This window comes from Mobula hypostoma, chromosome 2 (assembly GCF_963921235.1).
Source record: "Mobula hypostoma chromosome 2, sMobHyp1.1, whole genome shotgun sequence".
NCBI lineage: Eukaryota > Metazoa > Chordata > Chondrichthyes > Myliobatiformes > Myliobatidae > Mobula > Mobula hypostoma.
Genome location: NC_086098.1, coordinates 35841275 through 35866708, shown reverse-complemented (window position 1 = coordinate 35866708; position 25434 = coordinate 35841275). Strand labels below are relative to the sequence as shown.

Sequence of the window (25434 nt, the reverse complement as noted above, 5' to 3'; positions counted from 1 at the left end):
GAGGCTGTAATTGTACACGGTAGCATAACAGCATAACACTATTACAGCGCCAACTATCACTGATGGGTTTCGATTCCTACCGATGTCTGTATGGAATTTGTACCATTCTCCCCATTATGAAGTGGGTTTCCCACTGCTTCTCCAGTCTCCTCTGCATTCCAAGGACATACGGGTTGTTGTCACTGAGCTAGCCCATAAGGCCATAAAATACAGGAGCAAAATTAGGCCATTTGGCCCATTGAGTCTGCTCTGCCATTTCATCATGATCCAATTTCCCTCTCAACCCCAGTCTCCTGCCTTCTCTCCGTATTCCTTCATTCTCTGATCAATCAAGAATATATCAATCTCTGCCTTAATAACACTTGGCATTCACAGTTGCCTGTGGCAAAGAACTACAGATTCACCACTCTCTGGCCGAAGAAATTCTGAGGCTGTGTCCTCTGGTCTTAGACTCTCCCACCTTAGGAAGTATTCTCTCCACATCCACTCTATCAAGGCCTTTCACCATTCAAAAGGTTTCAATGAGGTCACCCCTCATTCTTCTGAATTCTGGTGTATACAGCCCTACAGCCATCAAGCATTCTTCATTTGACAAGCCGTTCAATCCCGGAATCATTTTTTGTGAACCTCCTTTGAAGCCTCTCCAGTTTCAGCACATCCTTTCTAAGATAAGGGTCACAAAACTGCGCACAATACACCAAGTGAGACATCATCAGTGCTTTATGAAGTCCCAACATTACACCCTTGCTTTTGTACAGTGTTCTAGTCCTGTTGAAATGAAATACTAACATTGCATTTGCCTTCCTCACCACAGACTCAACCTGCAAACTAACCTTTAGGGAATCCTGCACAAGGACTCCCAAATTCCTTTGCACCTCAGTTTTTTGTATTTTCTCCCCATTTAGAAAATAGTCAACCCTTTCATCTTTTTCTACCAAAGTGCTTGACCATGCCCTTCCCAACAGTGCCATATACTTCCCATCCGCTATTTCTTTTCCCATTCTCCTATTATCTAAGTCATTCTGTGGCCTCTCTACCTGCCCCTCCACCTATCTTCATATCATCTGCAAACTTTGCAACAAAGCCATCAATTTCATCATCCAAATCATTAACATATAATGTAAAAAGGATCGGTCCCAACACAGACCCCTGTGAATCACCACTAGTCACCAGCAGCAAAGCAGGAAAGACTCCCTTTATTCCCATTCTTTGCCCCCTGCCAGTCAGTCACTGCTTTATTCATACTAGAATATTTCCTGTAATATTATGGGCTAGTAGCTTGTTAAGCAGCCTCATGTGTGGCACCTTGTCAAAGGCCTTTTGAAAATCCAAGTACACAACATCACCTGATTCTCCTTTGTCTATCCTGCTTGTTATTTCTTCAAAGAATTCCAACAGATTTGTCAGGCAAGATTTTCCCTTGAGGGAACCATGCTGACTATAGTCTATTTTATCATGGGCCTCCAAGTACCCTGAGACCTGTTCCATAATAATCGACTCCAACATCTTCCCAACCACTGAGGTGAGACTAACTGGCCATAATTTTCTTTTGTCTATCTTTCTCTCTTCTTGAAGAATGGAGTGACATTTGCAAATTTCCAGTCTTCTGGAACCATTCCAGAATCTAACGATTCTTGAAAGATCATTGCTAATGCCTCCGCAATCTCTTCAGCTACCACTTTCAGAACTCTGGGGTGTATACCATCTGGTCCAGGTGACTTATCCATCTTCAGACCTTCTAATTTCCCAATAGCCTTCTCTCTTGTTACGGTAACTTAACAAACTTCATGCCCCTGACACTCTGGAACTTTCACTATAATGCTGGTGTCTTCCACAGTGAAGACTGATGCAAAATACTTATTCAATTCATGTGCTATTCAGTTGTGGGCACAAGAAGTGTGGCAAATAAAACTAATTTTTACTGCCAGGTGAGCCACAGGTTATTTTTCTCAACACCAGACTCATGAGATAGGTACCCTGTCACACAGAGAATTCTCTGGAACACACAAAAAAATGCTTCTTCTCAAATCCTATTTGGTTAAAGGGTACCATCCATATCAACTCATGGGAATATTTTGCCTGTGGCTGGTCAATATGGAAAAGGAGTATCTGGGAAAGTCTTGCAGTGAAAAATAGCAGTAGTCCTAAACGTTCCAACTAACACACCCGACAGTTCTGTCAAGCAGCTCCTTTCCAGCTGTGAGGGAGTCTGGGAAAGCTATATTGGTCTCATCAGACCTCTCAGAACCTATGAACCTGGAGTGGAAGTGAGTCATCCTCAACTCTGAGGGGCAGATTAAGGAGAAGACTTTTGGATCATGTTCAAAGCTTCATGGTGAACCTGGGACGGGTGCTGTTGAATCGTATATAATTGATTGGACAGGGATAATGGAAGGGAATTTAAGGGACAGAAATCACCAAAGTACCCACCTAATGTAAGAAAGGATGCATTAGACTATATCTGCAGTAATCTTCACCTGCATTCCAAGATGGCGTGGACCTTAGCTGGCTCTTTTGAGGTTGTGGCTCAGATTTAGGGGTTTAATGTGAGGAAGGGATGCATTCATCTATATGCCTGCATAATGCAGGGAAAAATAGTGCTATTTCCTTTACAACATCATGGTTGAATATATAATCATTAATGGTCATTGAGGGTCCTATATGGCGAAAGTCATCATTTGGTTCTGGATTTGGGCACAAAATTGCCCAGCACTAGCCACTTGTTCTTAAGTGAAGGCATAAGCTCTGATTGTTACAACAGTGGGAATACAGCATTATAAACACGAGAAATTCTGTGGATTCTGCAAGTCCAGAACAATGCACACAAATTGCTGGAGGAACACAACAGCAAATCAGGCAGCATCTATGGAAATGAATTAACAGTCTATATTTTAGGCTGAGGCCCTTCTTCAGAACATTGAGTAGCATGATGACATTTTTTAAACATTGGTAAAGGTAGATAAGAATGATCTCTTGATGGTTGTAAATGAATTTGAAAGGCAATTCATAATGCACTGAGAGGGTATAAATACATCTACTGTAGGGAGAAGTGACGTTGTTCAGGCCTGGGGGTTAATTGTATTTTTTAGTAGGAAAATGGTCAGGAATAGTTCAGCTGAATACAGTACAACTTTCCTTCAGATTCAAGATGTATTAAAGACCAACAGTTTGAATTAATCTTTAGAAATCCTACCCCATCTAACAAAAAATACTGTATAAAACACATTCACAACACGCTGGAGGAACTCAGCAGGTCGGGCAGCATCCGTGGAAAAGATCGGTTGACATTTCGGGCTGGAACCCTTCGTTAGGACTGAAGAGGGAGGGGGCAGAGGCCCTATAAAGAAGGTGGGGGGAGGGTAGGAAGGAGAAGGCTGGTAGGTTCCAGGTGAAAAACCAGTAAGGGGTGGGGGAGAGGATAGGCAGGAAAGGTGAAGAAGGAATAGGGGAAAGTACACTGGGTAGTAGAAGGAGGCGGAACCATGAGGGAGGTGATAGGCAGCTGGGGGAGGGGGCAGAGTGAAACTGGGATGGGGGACGGGAGGGGGAGGGAATTACTGGAAGTTGGAGAATTCAATGTTCATACCAGCTGGCACCTACCAGCCTTCTCCTTCCCACCCTCCCCCCACCTTCTTTATGGAGTCTCTGCCCCTTCCCTCTTCAGTCTTGACGAAGGGTTCTGGCCCGAAACATTGACTGATCGTTTCCACAGATGCTGCCTGACCTCCTGAGTTCCTCTAGCGTGTTGTGAGTGTTGCTTTGACCCCAGTATCTGCGGAGTATTTTGTGTTGACATTAAAAAGCCAAGTTGGTGAGCATATTAGGGAATATTGCTGAGCACTGAGCAATAACAGGAAGGAGATTTGAATTGATGAGACTACTTCTCTTGGAGTTGACATGTCTGAATGGGCTCCTGTGTCACGTTAAATGAATGATAAATACAACTGTGTGTGGTGAAAATTTTCAATCCTTCAATCACGGAGCAGAGCCTCTCATTGAAAGAGCACTTTCCTAAAATTTATCCTCTAAAATGAAGCTTAAAGGACAGAGTATAATAACTATTTTCAGAAGATTACTGTATAATTATTATAAATAATTAACCACTCATAATCATTCTAGGATTGGGACAGATGTGAAAAATGTACGCTGTTCTTAATATAGATAAATCCTCAATTGTTTTAATGCATTGCACTGGGTAATGAGTCAACAGGGTTTTTGGATTCTAATTCTAATCAAAGAAAAGTATGTATTGTTAAAAAGAAGATTGCTATTTTACATTCCTAAAAGCAGATTATTATTTGGCTGCTCAATGTTTCAGTGGCTCTGTTTATCTATGGATCTGTATAGACCAGCTGGGTTCCATGTTCCAGGTTGGTGCTGTATTAATTACACTAAACTACATTGGGCAACGTGATAAAGAGTCAATGACCCTCACTCCCTGCACAGCACCGCAATATTTGCACACTGCAAGCTCTCAGAACTAGCTTGCCGGACCTACAGGTATTGAATAACTAATAAATCAAGGCGTTCAGAAGGAGAAAGTGGGGAAATTGGAAGGAAAATCAGAGTTTTTTTTGTTATTTTTCTTTGCAGGTGCCAAATTCCCTATCAAATGGACAGCACCAGAGGCCATTAATTATGGCACCTTCACAATCAAGTCTGATGTCTGGTCCTTTGGTGTACTTTTAACGGAAATTACAACGTATGGGAGAGTACCATATCCAGGTAATATGGATCTTGAGAAATTTATCCTCTTTTACTCATAGTCTGTAGAATAATTTCATGTAGACAATATTAAAGGCAGTCCCATGCCACTCCAAGAAAGATCCATTAAATCAGTGAGACAAGGTTGTAGCAGTGATGTATTTAATTTAACATGACCCCACTCCTCCCTTAGAATATGTGCATGATTTGATATGACGGTCATCTTACCATGATCCCTTAGGCCACGGGCCAAAGTGGGAACTGGATTATATCCTCTGGATATATTGGCAAATTCAAAATGCCAAGTAAATAGTACTTGATGTAGGGCATTACTGAATGCATATAACATTTTGCAACACATCAAGCCTGATGGAGCTCTGAGTAATACACACAAAGTGCTGGAGGGACTCAGCAGGCCAGGCATCATCAGTGGAAGAAAGTACAGCCGACGTTTCGGGCCGAAAACCTTTGGCAGGACTGGAGAAAAGAAGCTGAGGAGTTGATTTCAAAGGTGGGGGGAGGGGAAAAAGAACTACCATAATTCACACAAAATATGATTGGATAAGAGGCTTTAACAACTTGAGTTACGACTTCTACATTACCGAGGTTTCAGTTATCCTAATTGACACTTCTGGAGACTTGTTTGTATTGAACTTCAGAGTTGTGAGGTCAGAGACCTAAGGCAATTTGGCATGGCTGCCTCCCTCATGTTCCGGTATCCCCTGCCGCCACTCAAGAAAAAAATCCCCTGACCCTTGATGATCCTTGGGCATTGTCTGTGCCTATTTGGCTCAGCAAGGTAATAGCTGCTGATATTCAAGTAACGTGATGCAGTGGCAAGAGTAAGAATTAAGATGATGTTAAGTAGGCAGGTAGAGGCTGGAAACCCCTTCACGGATTTCTCCTGTAGGTGTATGTAAGTTTCATGTAATTGACTATTCCTCATGTGAAATCCTAGAAGAGTTACTTTGCTGATTATTTGTTGGTTACCACTTGTGTTCTGCAGGGATGAGCAACCCTGAAGTAATCCGGAGTTTAGAACGCGGCTATCGAATGCCTCGCCCCGACAGCTGCTCAAATGAACTCTATGATATCATGTTGAACTGCTGGAAAACTGCTCCAGAAGATAGACCCACATTTGAATACTTACAGAGTATTCTGGAGGACTTCTTCACAGCCACAGAAGGGCTCTATCAATCTGCTTAGCTTCAGGAACCTACCTAGTGAAAGAAGCAGATGTTTGTCACCGGACCTCTAATTAAACACTGTGTTTTCACTCAAGTGTTGTTGAAAACAGTTCAAAGAAAACCAGCTTCTTGTGTGTTTTGTCCTAATTGGTTTGCCATAATTGTTTGGTTTTAGCCCTAACCAAGCCACATTTTGGGCTGATGTTCTGAAGACTTGTTGTTAATAGAAACGTGCCTGCAGAAGAAACTGTTGGGATAGTTTCATTGGAAGTGCCTTCCACAAGCTCTTGTGAGCATAGAAAAATCTCATTCTTGATTAAGTACCCCGCCAGCATTTTTGACGGCTGTTTCTCCTTGGGATCTTTGGCTGGTTTAGATAAAATTTGTGTGCACTTTTCATGCTGACTTGGGAAACTCATTCCAAGCTTGTCATCTCGAAACCTTCACATTATAACTTGTAGCTGTCTAGCTGTTTCAGTTCACTGACTGAATGCTAGAAACATTGAGAGTTTTTCATTTCATTTTCATTATGTTCTATATTGTTTTGAGAGTATCCAAACAATTTCATATGAAACTATAATTGCTTATGCTGGAAGTTTTCCTGAAGCTATATTGGCTGTTCTGGCTTGTTAATGTATCACAAGGTGTAAGCCAAAATTTTTCAAAGCTACAGATTTTTCTGAAGTTTAAAGCACCATTGAACTCATGTTAAAATAATCTTGCTTTTTACTTGAATATGCACAATTGTTCACATCTAAGCACATTGCTTAGAGACTGTACAGTGCAATTCCAATTAAGTGGTTTGCTGATTTTCCAACTGTTGAGTGATGCAGATCATGAGATCTTAACCTTGACTCTAGCTCAAGCTCTCTGATTACCATCAATTTACAGAGGTAGAAGTTTATTTAAGAACTTCTACTGAACACCGGACCAAAATATGATATGCAGAAAGGGTTGAGAATTCATCCTTTTAAAAGACTTGTGGTTTTGTATTTTGCAGTTCATGGAACCACATGATTTGAAATTATTGTCCTGCTATAAATAAAGAATTTATTGAAGAAGTGTCTTCAAACTTCAACATTAACTGTTCCTTTTTCCACAGATACTGTCGGATCTGCTGGTTTTTTTCCAGCATTTTCTATTTTTATTTCAGATTTCCAGTGTCTGCATTTCTTCACTTGACAGAAGATCAGTGGAACCAACACATTTAGGACTGAGAAATACAGTGATGCACTTTCCTGAGCTGGGCACTCTTTCCATTTAAATCTGAGGCTTGCAATCTTTGCAAGGTATTTTGCACATTCCAATGCGTCATGTGTTCGAAGTTACTGATTGGCTAAATATGCTTGCTGCAAGAAGTATGAAGTCAAATCATGTGGTGTCAGATTGTACCTTGTTCATCAGAGGCATTTTTCATTACTTCAAATAAATGTTGTTGGTTGATGAAATAAAGTCTCTCTTTTCCAGATTTGATGTCAGTACTCCTCTTTGCTGACAGTTAAAGCCAGTACTGATGGAAGACAATTGGATGGTGAATCCAAGAATAGTGGCAAGGAGGTTTCTTTGTCAGGGAAGGGTAGCAGCCTGGAGCTCCGTATTTCCTCATTTGTAGGTGAATCAGAATTTATGTATAATACACCTTTCTTTAAAGGGTTCCTTGAAATATGATCAAATGTAAGTTCACATACAGAATCAGGTTTGATATAATGTCGTGAAATTTGTTAACTTTGTGGCAGCAGTACAATGCAATACTTTACAATATATAAAAATATATAATAATCATATTAAATAAGGAGTGCAAAGACAGAAATAAAAAAAGTAGTGAGGTAGTTTTCATGGTTCAATGACAAGAAATCGTATGGCAGAGGGGAAGAAGCTGTTCCTGAATTATTGAATGTGTACCTCCATCCTGATGGTAACAATGAGAAGAGGGCATGTCCTGGATATTGGGGTCCTCAATGATGAATGCCACCTTCCTAAGATGTCTGGGATACTACGGAGTCCAGTGCCCATGGTGGAGAGGACTTATTTTACAACTCCCTGCAGCTCTTTTCCAATATATTCATTTACGGGATGTGGGCATCGCCAGCTAAGCCAGCATTTATTGCCTATCCCTAGTTGCCCTTGAGAAGGTGGTGATGAGCTGCCTTCCTGAACCGCTGCAGTCCCTGAGGTGTGGGTATACCCACAGTGCTGTTAGGGAGGGAATTCCATGGTTTTGACTCAGTGACAATGAAGGAACAGTGATTTGTTTCCAAGTCAGGATGGGCAGTAACTTGGAGGGGGATTTCCAAGTGGTGGTGTTCCCAGGTACCTGTTGTTTTTGTCCTTCTAGATGGCGGTAGTCGTGGATCTGGAAGATGCTACCTTAGGAATTTTGGTGTGTTGTTGCAGAACATCTCATAGATAGTACACTGCTGCAACTGTTCATGAACGGTGGAGGGATTGGATGCTTGTGGAAGGGGCACCAGTCAAGTGGGCTGCCTTGTGCTGGATGGTGTCGAGCTTCTTGAGTGTTGATGGAGCTGCACTCATCCAGGCGAGTGGCGAGTATTCCATTACTCTCTTGACCTGAGCCTTGTAGATGGTGGACAGGTTTTGGGGAGTCAGGAGGTAAATTACATGCCTCAGGATTCCTAGACTTTGACCTGCTCTGGTAGCCACGGTGTTTATATGGCCAGACCAGTTCTGTTTCCTGCCGATGGTAACCCCCAGGTTGATAGTAGGGTATACGGTGATGGTGATGCCACTGAATGTCAAGGGATGATGGTTAAAGCCTCTCTTGTTGGAGATGGTCATTGCCTGTCACTTGCGTGGCTTGAATGATATTTGCCACTTGTCACCCAGGTCTGGATATTATCCAGGTCCTGATTTGGCATAGTGGTGATTACCACTGGATCAATAATCCAGAGACTCAATTATATGCCAGGGATATGAGTTTGAATCCCACCATGGCAGATGGTGAATTTGAATTCTATAAAAATATCTGATGAGCATGAAACCATGTCGATTGTCGTAAAAACCCATCTGGTTCACTAATGTTCTTTAGGGGAGGAATCCTGCCATCCTTACCTATGTGTTACTCCAGATGTGGTTAATTCTTAAGTGGCCTAGCAAGCCATTCAGATGTATCCAACTGCTTTAAAAAAAAGCTTCTTTGGTCCTTCCTCTCCCCCATTCCCACCCCCACCCCTACCCCATACCAGACGATGATGCAGCCAGTTAGAATGTTCTCCATGGTACATCTGTAGAAATTGGTCAGTGGTTTAGGTTACATACTAAATCTCTTCAAGGTCCTAATGAAATATAGTCACTGGCTTACCTTCTTTATAGCTGCATTGATATTTTGGGACCAGGCTTAAGTTTTGAACACCCAGGAACTTGACATTGCTCACTGATCCCTCTATGAGGACCGGTGTGTGTTCCCCCATCTTACCCTTTCTGAAGTCCGCAATCAGCTCTGTAGTCTTACTGATGTTGAGTGCAAGGTTGATGCTATGTCTCCACTCCACTAGCTGGTATATCTTGCTCTTGTACGACCTCTCATCACCATCTGAGATTCTGCCAACCATCATCAGCAAAGTTATAGATTGCATTTGAGCTGTGCCTAGCCACACAGTCATGGATTTAGAGAGAGTAGAGCAGTGGGCTAAGCACACCTCCCTGAGGTGCCCCACTGTTAATTGTCAACAAGTCCTTATCCTTTGAAACCAAATAATGTATTACTAGATTATATCAATTTTATATATAGATTATTTCAAGACTGTTCTGGGTCTATCCATTTCTACCAAGCCCTGAAACAAAATTGTTAGTGTTCTGTGTTCTATAAAAATGGAGGGCTATGTCAAAGGAAGGGATAGATTGATTTAAGAGTAGGTTAAAACGTTGGCACGATATCGTGGCCCATACGGCCTGTACTATGCCATTGTGTTCTATTTTCTTTTTTAGATTCATCGAGAGATGGAACTACAGAAATTAGTGACAAGGTGGACTTCTTAAGTTATTCGGCATTTATTTCATTACAATGGTATACATATTTACAAAGACTTTATTGACATAGAGATACAAAAGAGATTTATAAAATGCATGAGATATTTATTTTTAAAATTTCTTTAACCATCTATGTATTATCAAAGTACATATGTGTCACCATAGATTCATTTTCTTGTGGGCATACTCAATAAATTCAATAACCATAATAGAATGAATGAAAGACTGTACCCAACAAGATGGGCAACCAGTGTGCAAAGGGTAACAAATTGTACAAGTATGAAAAAAGGAATTAATAATAATAAATAAAGTAAACAATAAATATCGAGAGCATGAGACATTGAGTCCTTGAAAGTGAGTCCATTGTTTGTGGGAACATTTCAGTAATGGGGCTATTTTTCTGAATTCCAGCGAGTACAGACCCAGAGCCATCAAACATTCATAGAAACATAGAAAGCCTTCAGCACAATACAAGCCCTTCGGCCCACAATGTTTCGAACGTTTGGTTCAAAAGCCTGGTGGTTGAGGGGTAATAAGTGTCACTGAACCTGGAGATGTGAGTCCTGATGTTCCTGTACCTTCTTCTTGATGCCAGCAGTGAGAAGAGAGCATGAGCTGGGTGGTAAGGATCCCTGATGATGGATGCTGCTTTCTTGTGTCAGCGCTGTGTAGACGTGTTCAATGGTTTAAAAACCCTTACATAACAAAATAATTAGAAATTTGGTTTCACTGAGATGCTTTTTCTGCATTGTGTTGTCCACTTTGCACTATATTTTTCTAATACAGACCCAAAACAAGTGAGCTGCGTTTGCAGTGTGGTTGTGATTTGCTGAAGTTTGTCCCATTTGAACTTCATGCCTCAGTTTGTTGGAAGTCCCCAGTTAATCAAATTGCTGTGTATTTTCACTGCAAAGTCATCATCAGTTTTGTGATCATAATTACCAATTCATTATTTTTATAAACTATGTTTATACATAAACTGAGTGGCTTGAGTTGGACCAGATAATTTTACCTGTTACTGGACAATGTACCAATCACTTATGGCAAAACTAAAGAATACAGCTTTCTTAATATATAGTTTTTTAATTTTTAAATCATTGGGGTGACTTTTGCAGGCGCTGCAAATCTACAGGTCATGCTCTATGTCTGTCTGACAACTTTGGAAGAACCAATCTACTGTTGTGATCTGGCTTTATTAATCTGTAGGAGGTACCATTGCTAGTCGCACACCTACTCATGTGACCTGTTCAGAAGATGGGAAGTTCAGTGAGATTATCTCCATTTAAAAGTAGCCTGCACCTCAATGAACACTATTGTAGAGCTGAGATGAAGACAAGAGCTTACATTTTTGAATGGTATCATGGTGATATTAACTGAGCACATGAATAGGAAAAGGGTAGTTTTATTCCAATACAATGATTCATCTGTGCCTTGGCAAATTACACAATGCCAGTGGTGAGAAGTGACATCGCAAGTAATGCCAGTTAAAGTAGTTTCTGGATCCTGGCTGTAACACCAACCAAAATGATACAGCAGGAGTCTAAGTTTGGCAGACCAAAACGAGAGATTTTGCAGATGCTGGAAATTCAGAGCAACACACGCTAAATGCTGGAGGAACTCGGCAGGTCAGGCAGCAATAAGGAGAGGATTAAACAGTTAATGCTTCAGGCTGGGAGCCTTCATTAGGAAGGGAGAATGAAGCCAGAATAAGGGTAGGGGGAGAGGAAGGAGCACAAGCTGGCAGGTGACAGGTGAAACCAGGTGGGTGGGTGGAGGAAGGGAGGAAGGGGGAAAGTAGTGAGAAGCTGGGAGGTGATAGGTGGAAGAGGTAAAAGGCTGAAGAAGAAAGAATCTAATCGGAGAGGTCAATAGACCATGGGAGAAGGGGAAGGAGGAGGAGCATTGGTGGGAGGTGATGGGCAGGTGAGGTGAAAAGAATGGGTGAGAGGGGAGCCAGAATGGGGAAAGGAAATAGAGTAAAGGGGGCAGGGGAAAATTACCTGAAGTTAAAATCTATATAGACAGGAAAAACAGATGGGTAAAATAATATCGGAGCCAACAGAATATTGTGGGAATAGTTTCTTAGAAAAGATTTAATTTTAAGATCAAGAAGTTAAAGAGTGAAGAATATGTGCAAAACTAGCATTTTCATGTTAAATAAGGGCATGAAAGGAATGTGTGCCAAGGCGAACTGGTAGATTAGATTAAAGGATCCATTCATGGCAATAACATGGCAGACAAGGGAATCCTCCATAATACACTGTACAGGTACAATCCAAAGAGAAAGAAAAATTCCAGGGGAAGTTAAATTCCAAGAACTTAAATATAGTTAGTCACTTAAAGCAAAAACACAGAGAAGGGTGGCGGGTCAGAAAAAAAGCATGATATAAAATATATGTTCAAAAGGTTAATAAAAGCAAAATTAGAGCACAAGCTATAAATATTTGGCAATATACAGTAAATACAGGTAATGAGAGTTAACGTAGTTCATACAATAGTAAACAAGGAGAACACTATAAGACCATAAGATACAGGAGCAGAGTTAGGCCAGTTGGCCCATCCACTCTTATCAAGGCTTTTCAGCATTTTATAGATTTTAATGAGGTCATCCCTCATTCTTCTGAATTCTCAGAATACAGGCCAAGAGCCATCATACATTCTTCATATGACAAGTCATTCAATCCCGGAATCATTTTCATAAACCTATGTACCCTCTCTAGTTTCAGTACATCCTTTCTAAGGATTATCATACAAGGAACAGCATTGTGGGCCGAAGGGCTTGTATTGTGCTGAAGGTTTTCTATGTTTCTATGAACGTTTGATGGCTCTGGGTTTGTACTCGCTGGAATTCAGAAGGCTGAGGGGGGATCTCATTGAAACCTTTTGAATGTTGAAAGGCCTAGACAGAGTAGAAGTGGAAAGGGTGTTTCCATGGTGGAAGAGTCTAGGACAAGAGGGCACAGCCTCAGGAAAGAGGGGCGCCCTTTCAAAACAGAGATGCGGAGAAGTTTCTTTAGCCAAGGGGTGGTGAATTTGTGGAATTTGTTGCCACATGGCAGCTGTAGAGGCCAGGTTGTTGGGTGTATTTAAGGCAAAGATTGATAGGTTCTTGATTGGACATGGTATCAAAGGTTACAGGGAGAAGGCCGGGAACTGGGGCTGAGGAGAAGATAGGAAAAAAAAGGATCAGCCATGATTGACTGGTGGAGCAGACTCAATAGGCCAGATGGTCTAATTTGCTCCTATGTCTTATGGTCTTATAAGGGGCCCAAACCTGCTCACAATACTCCAAGTGAAGCCTCACCAGTGCTTTATAAAGTTTCAACGTTACGTCTTTGCTTTTGTATCATCCAATTCATTGACATATAAAGTAAAAGAAGAGTTAAAGATTATTTTGCATCAGTCTCCACTATAGAAAGAAACACCCAAAAATAGCTGTAAATCAAAACTGGAACTCAGGAAAATTACTATCCCCAAGAAAGTGGCACTGAGCAAATTGATGGAGATCCAGGCTGGCAAGTCTCTGGTTCCCCAAGGATTTCGTCATAGGATCTTAAAGAAATGGCTAGTAAGATAGTTGAGTCATTGGTTTTAATTCTCCAGAATTTGCTAGATTAAGAGAAATTTGTTCTGGATTTCAACTCCTTTTTTAAAGAGACAGAAGACGGGGAACTACAGATTAAATGTCTTAACATGTCTTAGAGGGAAGTTTTTGGAAACATTAGGACGTGTAATTATTTACATAATAGCAGTCCACAGCAAAATTTAAATTACTCAGGCAAAATGAACAGTTTGTTGAAAGGGAACTATGATTAACCAGTTTATTAGGCTTCTTTCAAGAAGTGTGCTGTGGATGGAGGTAGATCAATTGAATCATTAGATGTCAAGAGGGCGAGGCTGGGGAGGGGGACTCAATAAAATAATATATTTTAAAAAAAATGTCAAGAGGGCACTTGAAAGGATATTTCATGAAATACTATTGTGGAAAGTAAAAGGCCGAGCTGTGGAGGTAACCCATTTGAGAGGGTAGAAGATTGGCTAGATAACAGGAAATAGAGAGCAGGCATAAATGGGTGTTTGTCTGGATGGTGGCACGTAATGAATATTGTACTACCGGGACTGCTGCAGTGGCCAATTACATACTTGACTTGCAAGAAGACACCAAAGGTATGGTGGTAGATTGGCTGATGGCAGGACATCAAGTGGAAGTCTTCACCGGAAAGGTTGCTTGGGTTCTCAAAGGTGATGAATCATCGCTTTCTCAAGGGCAGTTAGGGATGACTTGTAAATGTTCACATTGCTGGTAAAGCCCTCATCCTGACCTATTAATTGCAATTATCAAACAGACAGATCCAAACAGATAGGTACAGTGACATTTATCGTGTAATTAACATACTTAAATGACTAACACACCTTTGCTTCTCTGTTGATAATTAAAGTATGTTAATCACAAAATAAAAACTACTGTACCTTCTTGTGTTGCAAGGAACAGGGCGAACCCACTGGCACGGAGATAGGGTTAGGATGCAGACGAGGGCGTGACCGTAGCTGGAACCTGACACGAAGCGTTGCTGGAGTTGAACGGCAAACAGAAAGGCAGGCGGCAGGCAACCCTTATCTTCACATGGAGCGTAGAAAGGCAAGTGGTAGACAATACTTTTCTTGACACAGAGAGACGGATTTACACAGGTAAACCTCAGTACTGAAGTAAAACTTAAAATACACAATCCTAAGTGGCCGGGAACATTAATTACAACACTGGCCAAACAATGATCTGGCAATGAGTGGATGCAAAGCTGGGGTTTTTATGCTGCAGGTCTTGATGAGAACCAGGTGTGCTGCCGTCAAAGGGAATTGGGATTGGGAGAAAATGGGGAATTAACGGTCAGGACTGTGACTTCTTGTTTTGAAACTTAACCCAGTTTGCTTGGTTTTCTCCATCTTCCTGAAAGTTGGCAGTGAAAAGTTGGTGAGAATGGGTAGGCAGTGAATGGAACAGACAAGATATCATAATCTCATAATACACAGCTCCCATGGCTGGTGCTCTGGCCAAATGGATTTCTTCCCAATAGCCGTGTTGTTTGTTTCCTTGACAAATGTCTTAACAAATTCGTGCTAACTTTATAGCCAGTCCCTCTGGTGCTCCTCTCCCCCCAACTTCCTTCTTTCTTCCATGGCCTTCTCTCTTTCACCAATCAACTAGTGGTGTGCCACAGGGATCAGTGCTGGGTCCATTGTTATTTGTCATCTATATCAATGATCTGGATGATAATGTGGTAAATTGGATCAGCAAGTTTGCTGATGATACAAAGATTGGAGGTGTAGTAGACAGTGAGGAAGGTTTTCAGAGCCTGCAGAGGGACTTGGACCAGCTGGAAAAATGGGCTGAAAAATGGCAGATGGAGTTTAATATTGACAAGTGTGAGGTATTGCACGTTGGAAGGACAAACCAAGGTAGAACATACAGGGTTAATGGTAAGGCACTGAGGAGTGCAGTGGAACAGAGGGATCTGGGAATACAGATACAAAATTCCCTAAAAGTGTCGTCACAGGTAGATAGGGTCGTAAAGAGAGCTTTTGGTACATTGGCCTTTATTAATCGAAGTATTGAGTATAAGAGCTGGAATGTTATGATAAGGTTGTATTAGGCATTGGTGAGGCCGAATCTGGAGTATTGTGTTCAGTTTTGGTCACCAAATTACAGGAAGGATATAAATAAGGTTGAAAGAGTGCAGAGAAGGTTTACAAGGATGTTGCCGGGACTTGAGAAACTCAGTTACAGAGAAAGGTTGAATAGGTTAGGACTTTATTCCCTGGAGCGTAGAAGAATGAGGGGAGATTTGATAGAGGTATATAAAATTATGATGGGTATAGATAGAGTGAATGCAAGCAGGCTTTTTCCACTGAGGCAAGGGGAGAAAAAAAACCAGAGGACATGGGTTACGGGTGAGGGGGGAAAAGTTTAAAGGGAACATTGGGGGGGGGCTTCTTCACACAGAGTGGTGGGAGTATGGAATGAGCTGCCAGATGAGGTGGTAAATGCGGGTTCTTTTTTAACATTTAAGAATAAATTGGACAGATACATGGATGGGAGGTGTATGGAGGGATATGGTCCGTGTGCAGGTCAGTGGGACTAGGCAGAAAATGGTTTGGCACAGCCAAGAAGGGCCAAAGGGCCTGTTTCTGTGCTGTAGTTTCTATGGTTCTATAGTTCTAACTTCCTAGCTCTTTGCTTCATCCCTCCCCCTCCAAGCTTCAGCTATTGCCCGGTGTTTCTCTGTCTCCCCACCACCTTTCAAATCTAACTCCTCAGCTTTTTTTCTCCATTCCTTCCAAAGGGTTTCAGCCCAAAACATTGACCGTACTTTTTTCCATAGGTACGGCTTGCTGAGTTCCTCCAGCATTTTGTGTGTGTTGCTCAGATTTCCAGCATCTACAGAGTTTCTATCATTTGTGTATTCAGTACCTACCTGATTAGACTTGCCTAATTGTTCAATGAAATGAGTAGTTCTTTATAAGACAAATTGCATATTGGCCTTTATTCTTGTGTCTTCTTGCAATTGTAAAGGAACTAGGCAGGATTGCATTTGGTAAACACTGTGCGTACTGTATTAGATTGTAATTGCTGAAAGGGATGATGACTAGATAGTTTCCAGGGATCTAGGGAGTCTGCTTAAAACACTGCCATTTACTTGGATGCTTGTACAGTGAAATACCACATAACTCATTAAAATGGCAAGTTCTTCCCTATAAACAGTAGAGCTCATGATATACTGGAGAGTTGTATATGAAAAAAAGAGTTGTTCCGAGTTTTGTGGTTAAAAAGTGTCACAATAATCCTTGGGGTTATTTTTACTGTAGCATATGGGATTAGTGTCAAATGACATTAGAATCTTAGAGCATGCAACCTCAGAATAGAAGGGCGACCTTTTAGAATGGAGATGAGACAATGAGAGGTGAATCCGTGGGATTCTTTGCCATAGGCAGCTGTGGAGGCCAAGGCTTTAGACATTTAAGGCAGAGGTTGATAGATTCTTGATTGGCCAGAGCATGAAGGGATATGGGGAGAAGGCAGGAGACTGGGGCTGAGAGGAAAATTGGATCAACCATGATGAAAGGGCAGAGCAGACTCAATGTGCCAAATGGCCTAATTTTACTCCTATATCTTAAATACCTATGGTCTTGTTATTGAAGGGCATGAATCCTTCAATGATTTTTGACATTGCTATTTTCAGTAAAGTGCTCTCAAATTTACAAAGCTGTATTTATACTGTTTGAACACACAGTATGAAAGTTCATCCAGGATCCCCATCCTACTCTCGTTGGTAGCTGATGTAATTTGATTTGTTTTCCAAGTGTGTTAGATGCTGTGCGATCTTCCCAATTTTTTACCTGTCACAAAACAAGACAAAAGCATTAACTTGTTTTCCGGAAGTGCAGACTACAGATAGAATAAAGAAACAGGATTATTGCTGCAGTTTTCAGAACTGCTTTATAATTTAGTGCAAATTATTGTGTGGCTGAGTAAAAAGAGTTTTATTCTGCTTACTGTTGCAATCCAGTGTTGATAGAAAGTAATATTTCTGTTTTTAGCATTGGGCTACATTTCATTAGCATGGCTTGAAGGTCTTTAAATGTTGGCCTTTCTTCTGAATTCCGATTCCAGCACTGAAGCACGATATCATTAAGACTGTCTGGGCAGCAGGCAGGAGGAGAGATGTCTATTCCATTCAATAAATCAATTGCAAATTCTTGTGCGCTTTTATCTGTTTCAAATAAAAAGAGCTGAAAAGTACCATACACTTTTACAAGGGCACAACAAATGTCCGTGAATTCATAACACCAGCTAGTTATCTCCAAAACTCTACTGGTGATGTGAATGTCATACCTGGAAATGGAGTCTCACCATATGACACAATTTCTGTCAGCAGGACACCAAAAGACCACACATCAGACTTTATGGTATAATTCTGTTCAAGGAAAATTTCTGGTGCCATCCACTTAATTGGAACTTTACAATCTATTGGAAACATATAATAAAATTTTAATATGGCAGAATATTAAGGTATGCAAAATATTCTTTGATTCATTACATTTTGGAGGAAAAATACACAGGAAACACTCATTATTTATCTTACAACAGTACTTCCAAGGCTGGAGAGAGAGAGGCTGTCGGAGATACCAAAGTGACAGGTTACAAACTGTGGAATCTGGATCAAGACCTCTTTGGGGGGGGGGGGGCTTTTGCTGGTGTTTGCATGGTGGGCAGTGGTGGGGTTGGTAATTCTGGCACAAGTGGGGAGGTGGGTTGATGCTTTTTGCTGCTGCTGGTGCGAAGGATGGGGGAAGGGAGACTTCAGGGCTTTGAAGTTTCTGTCTTTCATTCTATGGGGTTTCTTGTTTCTTGGATGCCTGTGAAGAGTACAAGTTTCAGGTTGTATACTGTATACATTCTCTGATATTAAGTTAACCTTTGAAGGCTGAAATTCTTTGGACAGGATAAAGTTCTGGGGTAAAGTCCGGTAAAACTCCATTAATACTGCATATGCAGGACTTTGGCGATGCTGGACCAGCGGATTTTTCCAGACTATGGTATGTCATCCAATTAATACTCTGGCACATTTGTAATTCAGTTTTATTTTTGATATTACACAGTAAGGTAGCATAATAAATTTTTAAGTGAAGCTGGTAAATTTCAGAGAAGCATGGGGACCAGGGCCCTGATGTGTTGCCTAAGAAGGGACACTTGCCATGAGGGGAGCACGCTGAATATTCACTGGACTGGTTCTGGGGGAGTGGATTTGGTGTATGAGGACCTGCAATTTCTGGAGGATGGTAGAAAGGCAAATGATAACTGGTTTGTTATTGTCACATGCACCATGATACAGTGAAAAGCTTTGTTTGCTTGCCATTCAGACAGATCATAAGCTCATATAGCTAGTATTAAAGGAAAAGCAATGGTATTATAGTTACAGAGAAAATGCAGTACAAGTAGACAAATAAAATACAAAGGCTATGACAAGTTAGGTTGAGAGATAAGGACTTCATCTTTATTGTACAATAGGCCCATTCAATTGTCTTATATAAATGGAATAGAAGCTGTATTTGAGCTCATGAAGAGATCTCAATGAAATTTGCAACATTTAGAAAATTCCTGGATGTAATAGAATCAAAGGGTTGTCAAAGATCCTGAGGAATAGTGGAACCAGCTTGGGAGCCCAAATGGCCATCCCTTCTTATGCCCTTGTTCTATTTCTTATGCCCTCATCTTTGTTTTGAATGGATGGAAAATTGGGTGGCCTCTGTTCTGATGGCAGCCAATTCCCATTTATAGTTTGATGATTGATTAACGAGCAAGATCAAGAAAAGCACATCCTGCACCAAATGCTGACTGGTTAAAAGCTGCAGTCGATGCCGTTTGTGTTGGAAGTTAAAGCTATTCTTACCATCTGTCATCCCGCACCGATCACTCTCAAGCAGTCGTGCAAGGCCAAAGTCACAGATCTTACAACAGAGCATTTCTGTAAGGAGGACATTTTCAGTTCGTAGGTCTCTGTGAATGCAACGTTTCTCTTCAAGGTAGACCATTCCTTCTGCAATCTATAATATTGGAAATATTGCCATTGAGCTATTAATCTACACTGTTTTACATCATAATCCTACTATTCAAAACTATTCAATTATAAATTGAAATCATCAGTTGAAACTTGCTATAACTTCCTGAGAGCCTTCTTTATACAGAGTTACAGGGAGATAGGGAGGGCATTATTTATTTCCTTTTATTTTCATCTTCTTTTATTCCATGAACATAACAGTTAACCATTTCACATTTTCTACCCAAAAGCTTCAAGAGAGATACGTACACTTCCAGTCACTTATGCTAAACTGAAGACAATGGAGCCAGCCTTCCAAAGCACAGAACAACATATAGATGCTGCTTCTCATGCACGTCCAGCACAAGTGAAGAAGATAATATTGTTAACCTTGGGCTGTTCTTGTGCAGAGCTGTTGTGTGTTCCCATTTGACTATTCCCACCCAGCTCTTCGTCATGTCTTTTTTCACTGTAATGTCTTCCAAACCTGTAGATGGACTCTCCCTACTTACTATAATTTTCTACATAACTCTGGCAGGAGTGTTTTTGTTTTAAATATCGAGATAAGATTTGTCCCGATTTGTCACGGGTAGTCAAAAGGTACACTGAAGCGCATTGCCTTGCATCAATGACCAACACAGTCTGTGGATTATGCTAAGGGCAGCCCGCAAGTGTCACCATGCTTCTGGCACAAATATAGCATACCCACAACTCACCAACACTGAATCTAGCTGCATACATCTTTGGAATATGGAGGAAACCCAAGCACCCAGAGGAAATCCGTGCAGGGAGATTGTACAAAACTTTCAGACAGTGACAGTAATTGAAACTCAATTGGTGATTGCTAGCACTGTTTCAGCCTTATAGCACCTTCAGTGTTTTATTTCCTGTCTGTATTTTATTGTGGCAATCAAATTTATACTCTTTCAAGTAAATTTGAAGTTGTCCAATGCTTAAATAAGCTTTCTACTAACTAGGAGCATCCTGTATATTAGCAAAATTCTATTCTGTGTCTGTCTGTCTAGGTACCACATCCGATGCGGACTATGGTGACCATGGTTTTCCATGTAGATCTATCCTTCGTTTTTTTGGATGACTTCCATTTCCTCGATGTGTAGCCGCCTGGCTATGCTTTTGATGTACATAAGCCAAGGTCTTCCTCTAGGTTTGCTTCCCTCAGTCTTTCCAGAGAGTATGTGTTTTTCTCGTTCATCTTTCCGCATGATGTGTTCTAGGAATCTGAGTTGTCTTTCTCTTATTATTGGTATGAGTGATGGAACTGCTTGGGCTCTTCTGAGAACTTCTTCATTTGATGTGTACAAAATATTATTTAGAAGGATACTATAAGACATAGGAGCAGAATTAGGCCATTTGGCCCATCGAGTCTGCTCTGCCAAATTATCTTGGCTGATCCATTTTTTCCCCTCTCAGGCCAATCTCCTGCCTTCTCCCTATATCCCTTCATGCCCTGACTAATCAAGAATCTATCAATCTCTACCTTAAATATACATATAGACTTGGCCTCCACAGCTGCCCGTGGCAAAGAATTCCACAGATTCATCACTCTCTGGCTAAAGAAATTCCTCTCCATCTCCACTCTAAAAGGACACTCTTTTATCTGAGGCTTGGGTCCTCTGGTCTCTGACTCTGTCACCACATGAAACATCCTCTCCACATCCACTCATGAAGTCCCCCCTCAGTCTCCTGCATTTTACTGAACACAGGGCCAGAGCCAACCAAAGGTCTTTATATGACGAGCTGTTTAAATCTGGAATCGTTTTTGTGAATGTCCTTTGAATCCTCTCCAGTTTCAGCATGTCCTTTCTCAGATAAGGGGCTCAAAACTGTTCACAATACTCTAAGTGAGGCCTCACCAGTGCTTTATAAAGTCTCAGCATTACATCCTTGCTTTTTATATTCTATGAGGAGTGATTGATAAGTTCGTGGCCTAAGGTAGGAGGAGTCAATTTTAGAAAACCTAGCACATTTATTTTTCAACTTAGTCCCCTGATCCCTTCTTTGTAGAAGTGGTCCACAGCAGAGGTGATTGATAGGTTTGTGGCCTAAGGTAGAAGGAGATGAGTTATTAACTTCGAACTTTCTGTAATATCACTCAAAGAGTTGTACTGCATGTGGTGTAACAAGAGCAGTTTGGACCTCCAGGTGGTCCACAGCAAGGGTGATTGATTAGTTCGTGGCCTAAGGTAATGGGAGATGAGTTATACAGCTCTTGTTACAGGCACATGCAGTTCAACTCTGAGGTGCCTCTCCACCTAACTTCGTAACATTTGCAAATTTTGTAACAAAGCCATCAATTGCATCATCCAAATCATTAACGTATAATGTAAAAAGAACTCCCTTCCTCCTTTCTCCAACACATCTGTATACAGATGTTATTTTTCCTCATAGCCTCTTTATTTTATTCTGAGCGAGGAGGTAAATCTTCAGACCTGAATGGCAAAGCCATTGAGCAAAGAAAATTCCAGATTCCTTGTTTCTGAATGAGCTGTAAAATGAATCAGGAGATTTCGTATTAGAAACAGGTTTAAATTGTCTGGACTTGCAAGTATCTCATAAAGCAAGTGATTACTGGGTATTGGTGCTCCATCACACTTTAGCTTGTCACTTTCCTCTGCCACTAGACCTGTATACCCATACTGTATGTCCAAGGCTGCAGATAGTTTGCAGCTGGCTTGTTTATTCTTGCTGTTTCATACGCTGCCCACAACAGGTGTAACAGATCATAAACACAAAATAATCTGCAGATGCTGGGGTCAAAGCAACACTCACAACATGCTGGAGGAACTCAGCAGGTCGGGCAGCATCCGTGGAAAAGATCGGTCGACGTTTTGGGCCAGAACCCTTCGTCCGAAGGGTTCCGGCCCGAAACGTCGACCGATCTTTTCCACGGATGCTGCCCGACCTGCAGAGTTCCTCCAGCGTGTTGTGAGGTGTAACAGATGTTCCTTGATGGTGTCTGTAAAAATACCCTGCCTGAACATCTTGGAATGATTGATAACCAATCTCTCTTTGCACTGCGATGCCCTCAGATCCTTCTTACAGAACAATCAAACTATCACAGAGGCTGGGTTTTACTTCTCTTCCTAGTGTCTCTGCCTAACCTTGCCACAGTAGAGCCAAATGGATATCAAGGCAACCTCCCCAAAGCCTGCCTAGGGATGAGAACTTGGGAATCCGAAGGGAACAGTGTCTCCAATCAAACTCCATCCATGAACACTGCCCCTGAACTGAGGAGCCCTTACACCAAATACATCACTTCGTCTCCAAATGTGAGACTAAAAACTCGTGCTTCAGTTGTGCTTAAATCACACCAGTGAACTGAAACCAGATCCCCCTTTTTCCTCTCTTGTACACCTCCATCAAGTTGTCTCTTATCTTCAGTTGATTCAAAGAGAAAAGCTGAAGCTCATGCATTCTTTCCTCGTAAGACATGTTCTCTAATCTGGATCATCCCTCCCAACTATCATTAGCATAATGTCTCAAATCAGGAATAGCATAGAGACAGAGCAGTACAACACAAATACAGGCTCTTCATGCTGGCTACAGTGCTGTCCCATCTAGTACCAATTTCCTGCATTCAGCCCATATCCATCTAGTACTGTGCCCACTACTCTGGGGAAATACTATTACCATCAACCTTATAATTGATGTTCTTCATAATTTAAAGTATTTCTATAAGGATGCCCCTAACTCTCCTACAATCCAAGAAATAAAAACTTAGCCCTGGTCTATGTCTCTCATGCCCTCTAGTCCTAGTAATATTCTTGTAAATTTCTTCTGCACTTTTTCCAGTTTAACCACACCTTGCCTATAACAGGATGATCACAGCAGCACACTGTGCTCTGAGTGTCAATGACTTGTAGAGCTGCTAACTCAATGCCTTGAGTGATGAAGACCAGCACACTAAATGCTTTTCTCATCAACCCGTCTGCCTGTTATGCAGATTTCAGCCAAGTATGTATTTGTACTCCTGGATGTCTCTGTTCCACTTCATTCTCTAGTACCCTACCATTCACTATGTCCTACGCTGGTCTGACTTTACAAAATGCATCACCTCATACTAACCTGTATTGAAATCCATTTGCCACTCCATGGTCCATTTCTGCAACTGATAAGACCCCTGCAATTTATAATAACCTTCTTCAATTTCTACACCTCCTAATTTTGTGCCATCTTTGTTGCATCCATAGGATTTCAAAAAACGAGGGTTCCAACAACACCCACTGTGGCACACAACTAGTCACTGGTCTCTACTCCGAGAAGCAACCTCAATTACCAACCTCTGCTTCCTACCTCAGAGCCGATTTTGAATCCACCGAACCAGCTCTCCCTGGATTCCACTGGTCCTAACCTTCTAGGCCAGTCTGCCATGGGGGATCTTGTCACAAGCCATGCTAATGTCTGAGCAGGCAACGTTCACTACTCCTGTGCTCATCTTCCCTTTTGGTTACCTCTTCAAAAAAAAAAAAAAAAAAAAAACACTTAGAGCTTCCATGCTGGCTCCTCCTAATCAGACCTTGTCCATTCAGATAGTGGTGGATCCTATCCTTCAATACTCCCTCCAGTAATTTCACCACAACAGATGTCAGACTGACAAGCCTGTAGTTCCCTGGCTTGTCTTTGCTACCCTTCTTAAATAAAGGAACAATACCACCTTCCAGTCTTCAGGAACATTACCAGTGGCTCATGATGAAGCAACTAGCCCCACAAGGGCACTGCTTTTGGTAGCTTAAATGTAGAAAATTAAAGTATAATCATGATGCATGCTAACTTGACCTGAGCTGAAAGTACAAATTGCTAAACTTTGGGGTTACGGACACAGATTTCCGTTCTGTAAAATCCATTTTAACACTTTCACAGCATTTTTTTCTGTAAATCATGTTTTATCCAGCTCATACAGTGATTAGGATTAGTGATAACTGTGGATTGGCCCATCAATTCTCATGGCTACATATAAAGGAAAGAAAGGATAAAAGACAGTAATTTACTTACACTCGAGGTAATTGTGGAGATTTCCTTTTGCCATTAACTCTGTCACTATACAAAATGGTTCCCTTTCTGTGCACACAGCTAAAAGTTTGATCAACCTTTCGTGCCGTAATTGCTTCATGATCTCAACTTCTTCCAAGAATTTCTTCAACTGTACACCCACTGCCAGAACGAAAGAGAATAATGAGCCATTTCTTCTTATTATGATCTATTTTGTACTTAATAACCTTTTTTTTTTGTAAAATGACATGTTGGATGTCAGGCAACAAATTTCTTCCCCAAATTCACCTGTACATCAAAATCTGCAGCTCACAGTGAAAATTACAGATCCCGCTCAGCCCTGTTTCCCAGTCCAGTCAGTTCCTACTTCAGTGCTGAATGGGTCAAAGTAAAAACTCCACCCTGGTGTGGTCATAGATTGCAGGGAGCAAGGGCTCAGCTAGAGCTTTACAACAGAGGTACTGCACAGGTAACAATGGGCCTTGCTCCTGATAGGGTTGAGTCGGGATGGGTATCGCGCCAGTTGGTAGTACGCTACCAGAGCAGCTTTAGACATTCTCTGCACCCTAATTCTGTTTCTACCTTCTGCATCCTTCCCCATAAAATGGGGCAAAATCATAAATAGGCATGGGTCTCACTGACTCAGGCTATTTATCACATTCCAATTGGCGTGTGGGCGCCAGGATATGAAAGTAACTTTTTTATCAGTATGGTCATAACCCATTAGTACTAATTTTGTCAGCTACTTTCTTACCAGAGAACTGTACCGCAGCACGTTCGGATGGCTTTGAACATGGAGTAAAGAGACTGAGAACATTAACTTACTTAAAATCTGCCTACTTCTAAGCTGCAAAGACAATTCATTAGAACAGAGCAAACAGATAAAACCTCATGCCAAGTAAGTTAGAAGAAAAGTTGTTGCATTTACACTGGACAACAAATTGATTTGA

The 25434-nt window shown here is 41.3% G+C and overlaps 2 protein-coding genes across 10 annotated transcripts in view; one reads left to right on the top strand and one right to left on the bottom strand.

Moving 5' to 3' along the window:
• The window catches only part of blk (BLK proto-oncogene, Src family tyrosine kinase), a 90516-nt gene extending 83063 nt beyond the window's left edge, over positions 1–7453 (top strand). For 7 of the 8 annotated variants that reach the window (XM_063035448.1, XM_063035456.1, XM_063035465.1 and 4 more), the window contains 2 exons: positions 4594–4725; positions 5711–7327. In XM_063035448.1, coding sequence (XP_062891518.1) covers positions 4594–4725; positions 5711–5910 — 332 coding nt within the window. In that variant the 3' untranslated portion in view covers positions 5911–7327. Of the gene's footprint in view, positions 1–4593; positions 4726–5710; positions 7328–7358 lie in introns of those variants that run through there. The other variant, XR_010016344.1, reaches the window with a different exon arrangement.
• A 2448-nt stretch (positions 7454–9901) lies between these two features.
• si:ch73-340m8.2 (tyrosine-protein kinase SRK2) overlaps positions 9902–25434 on the bottom strand; it is a 50761-nt gene continuing 35228 nt past the window's right edge. The window contains exons 5-11 of one of the 2 annotated variants that reach the window (XR_010016342.1): positions 24488–24646; positions 21925–21980; positions 19328–19481; positions 17770–17901; positions 17431–17647; positions 14352–17273; positions 9902–10576 (exon numbers count right to left, since the gene is read on the bottom strand). Coding sequence is in view for 1 of the 2 variants with exons in the window: in XM_063035387.1 (XP_062891457.1) it covers positions 17270–17273; positions 17431–17647; positions 17770–17901; positions 19328–19481; positions 21925–21980; positions 24488–24646 (722 nt within the window). In the remaining variant the exon portion in view is untranslated. Of the gene's footprint in view, positions 17274–17430; positions 17648–17769; positions 17902–19327; positions 19482–21924; positions 21981–24487; positions 24647–25434 lie in introns of both variants that reach the window. The other variant, XM_063035387.1, reaches the window with a different exon arrangement.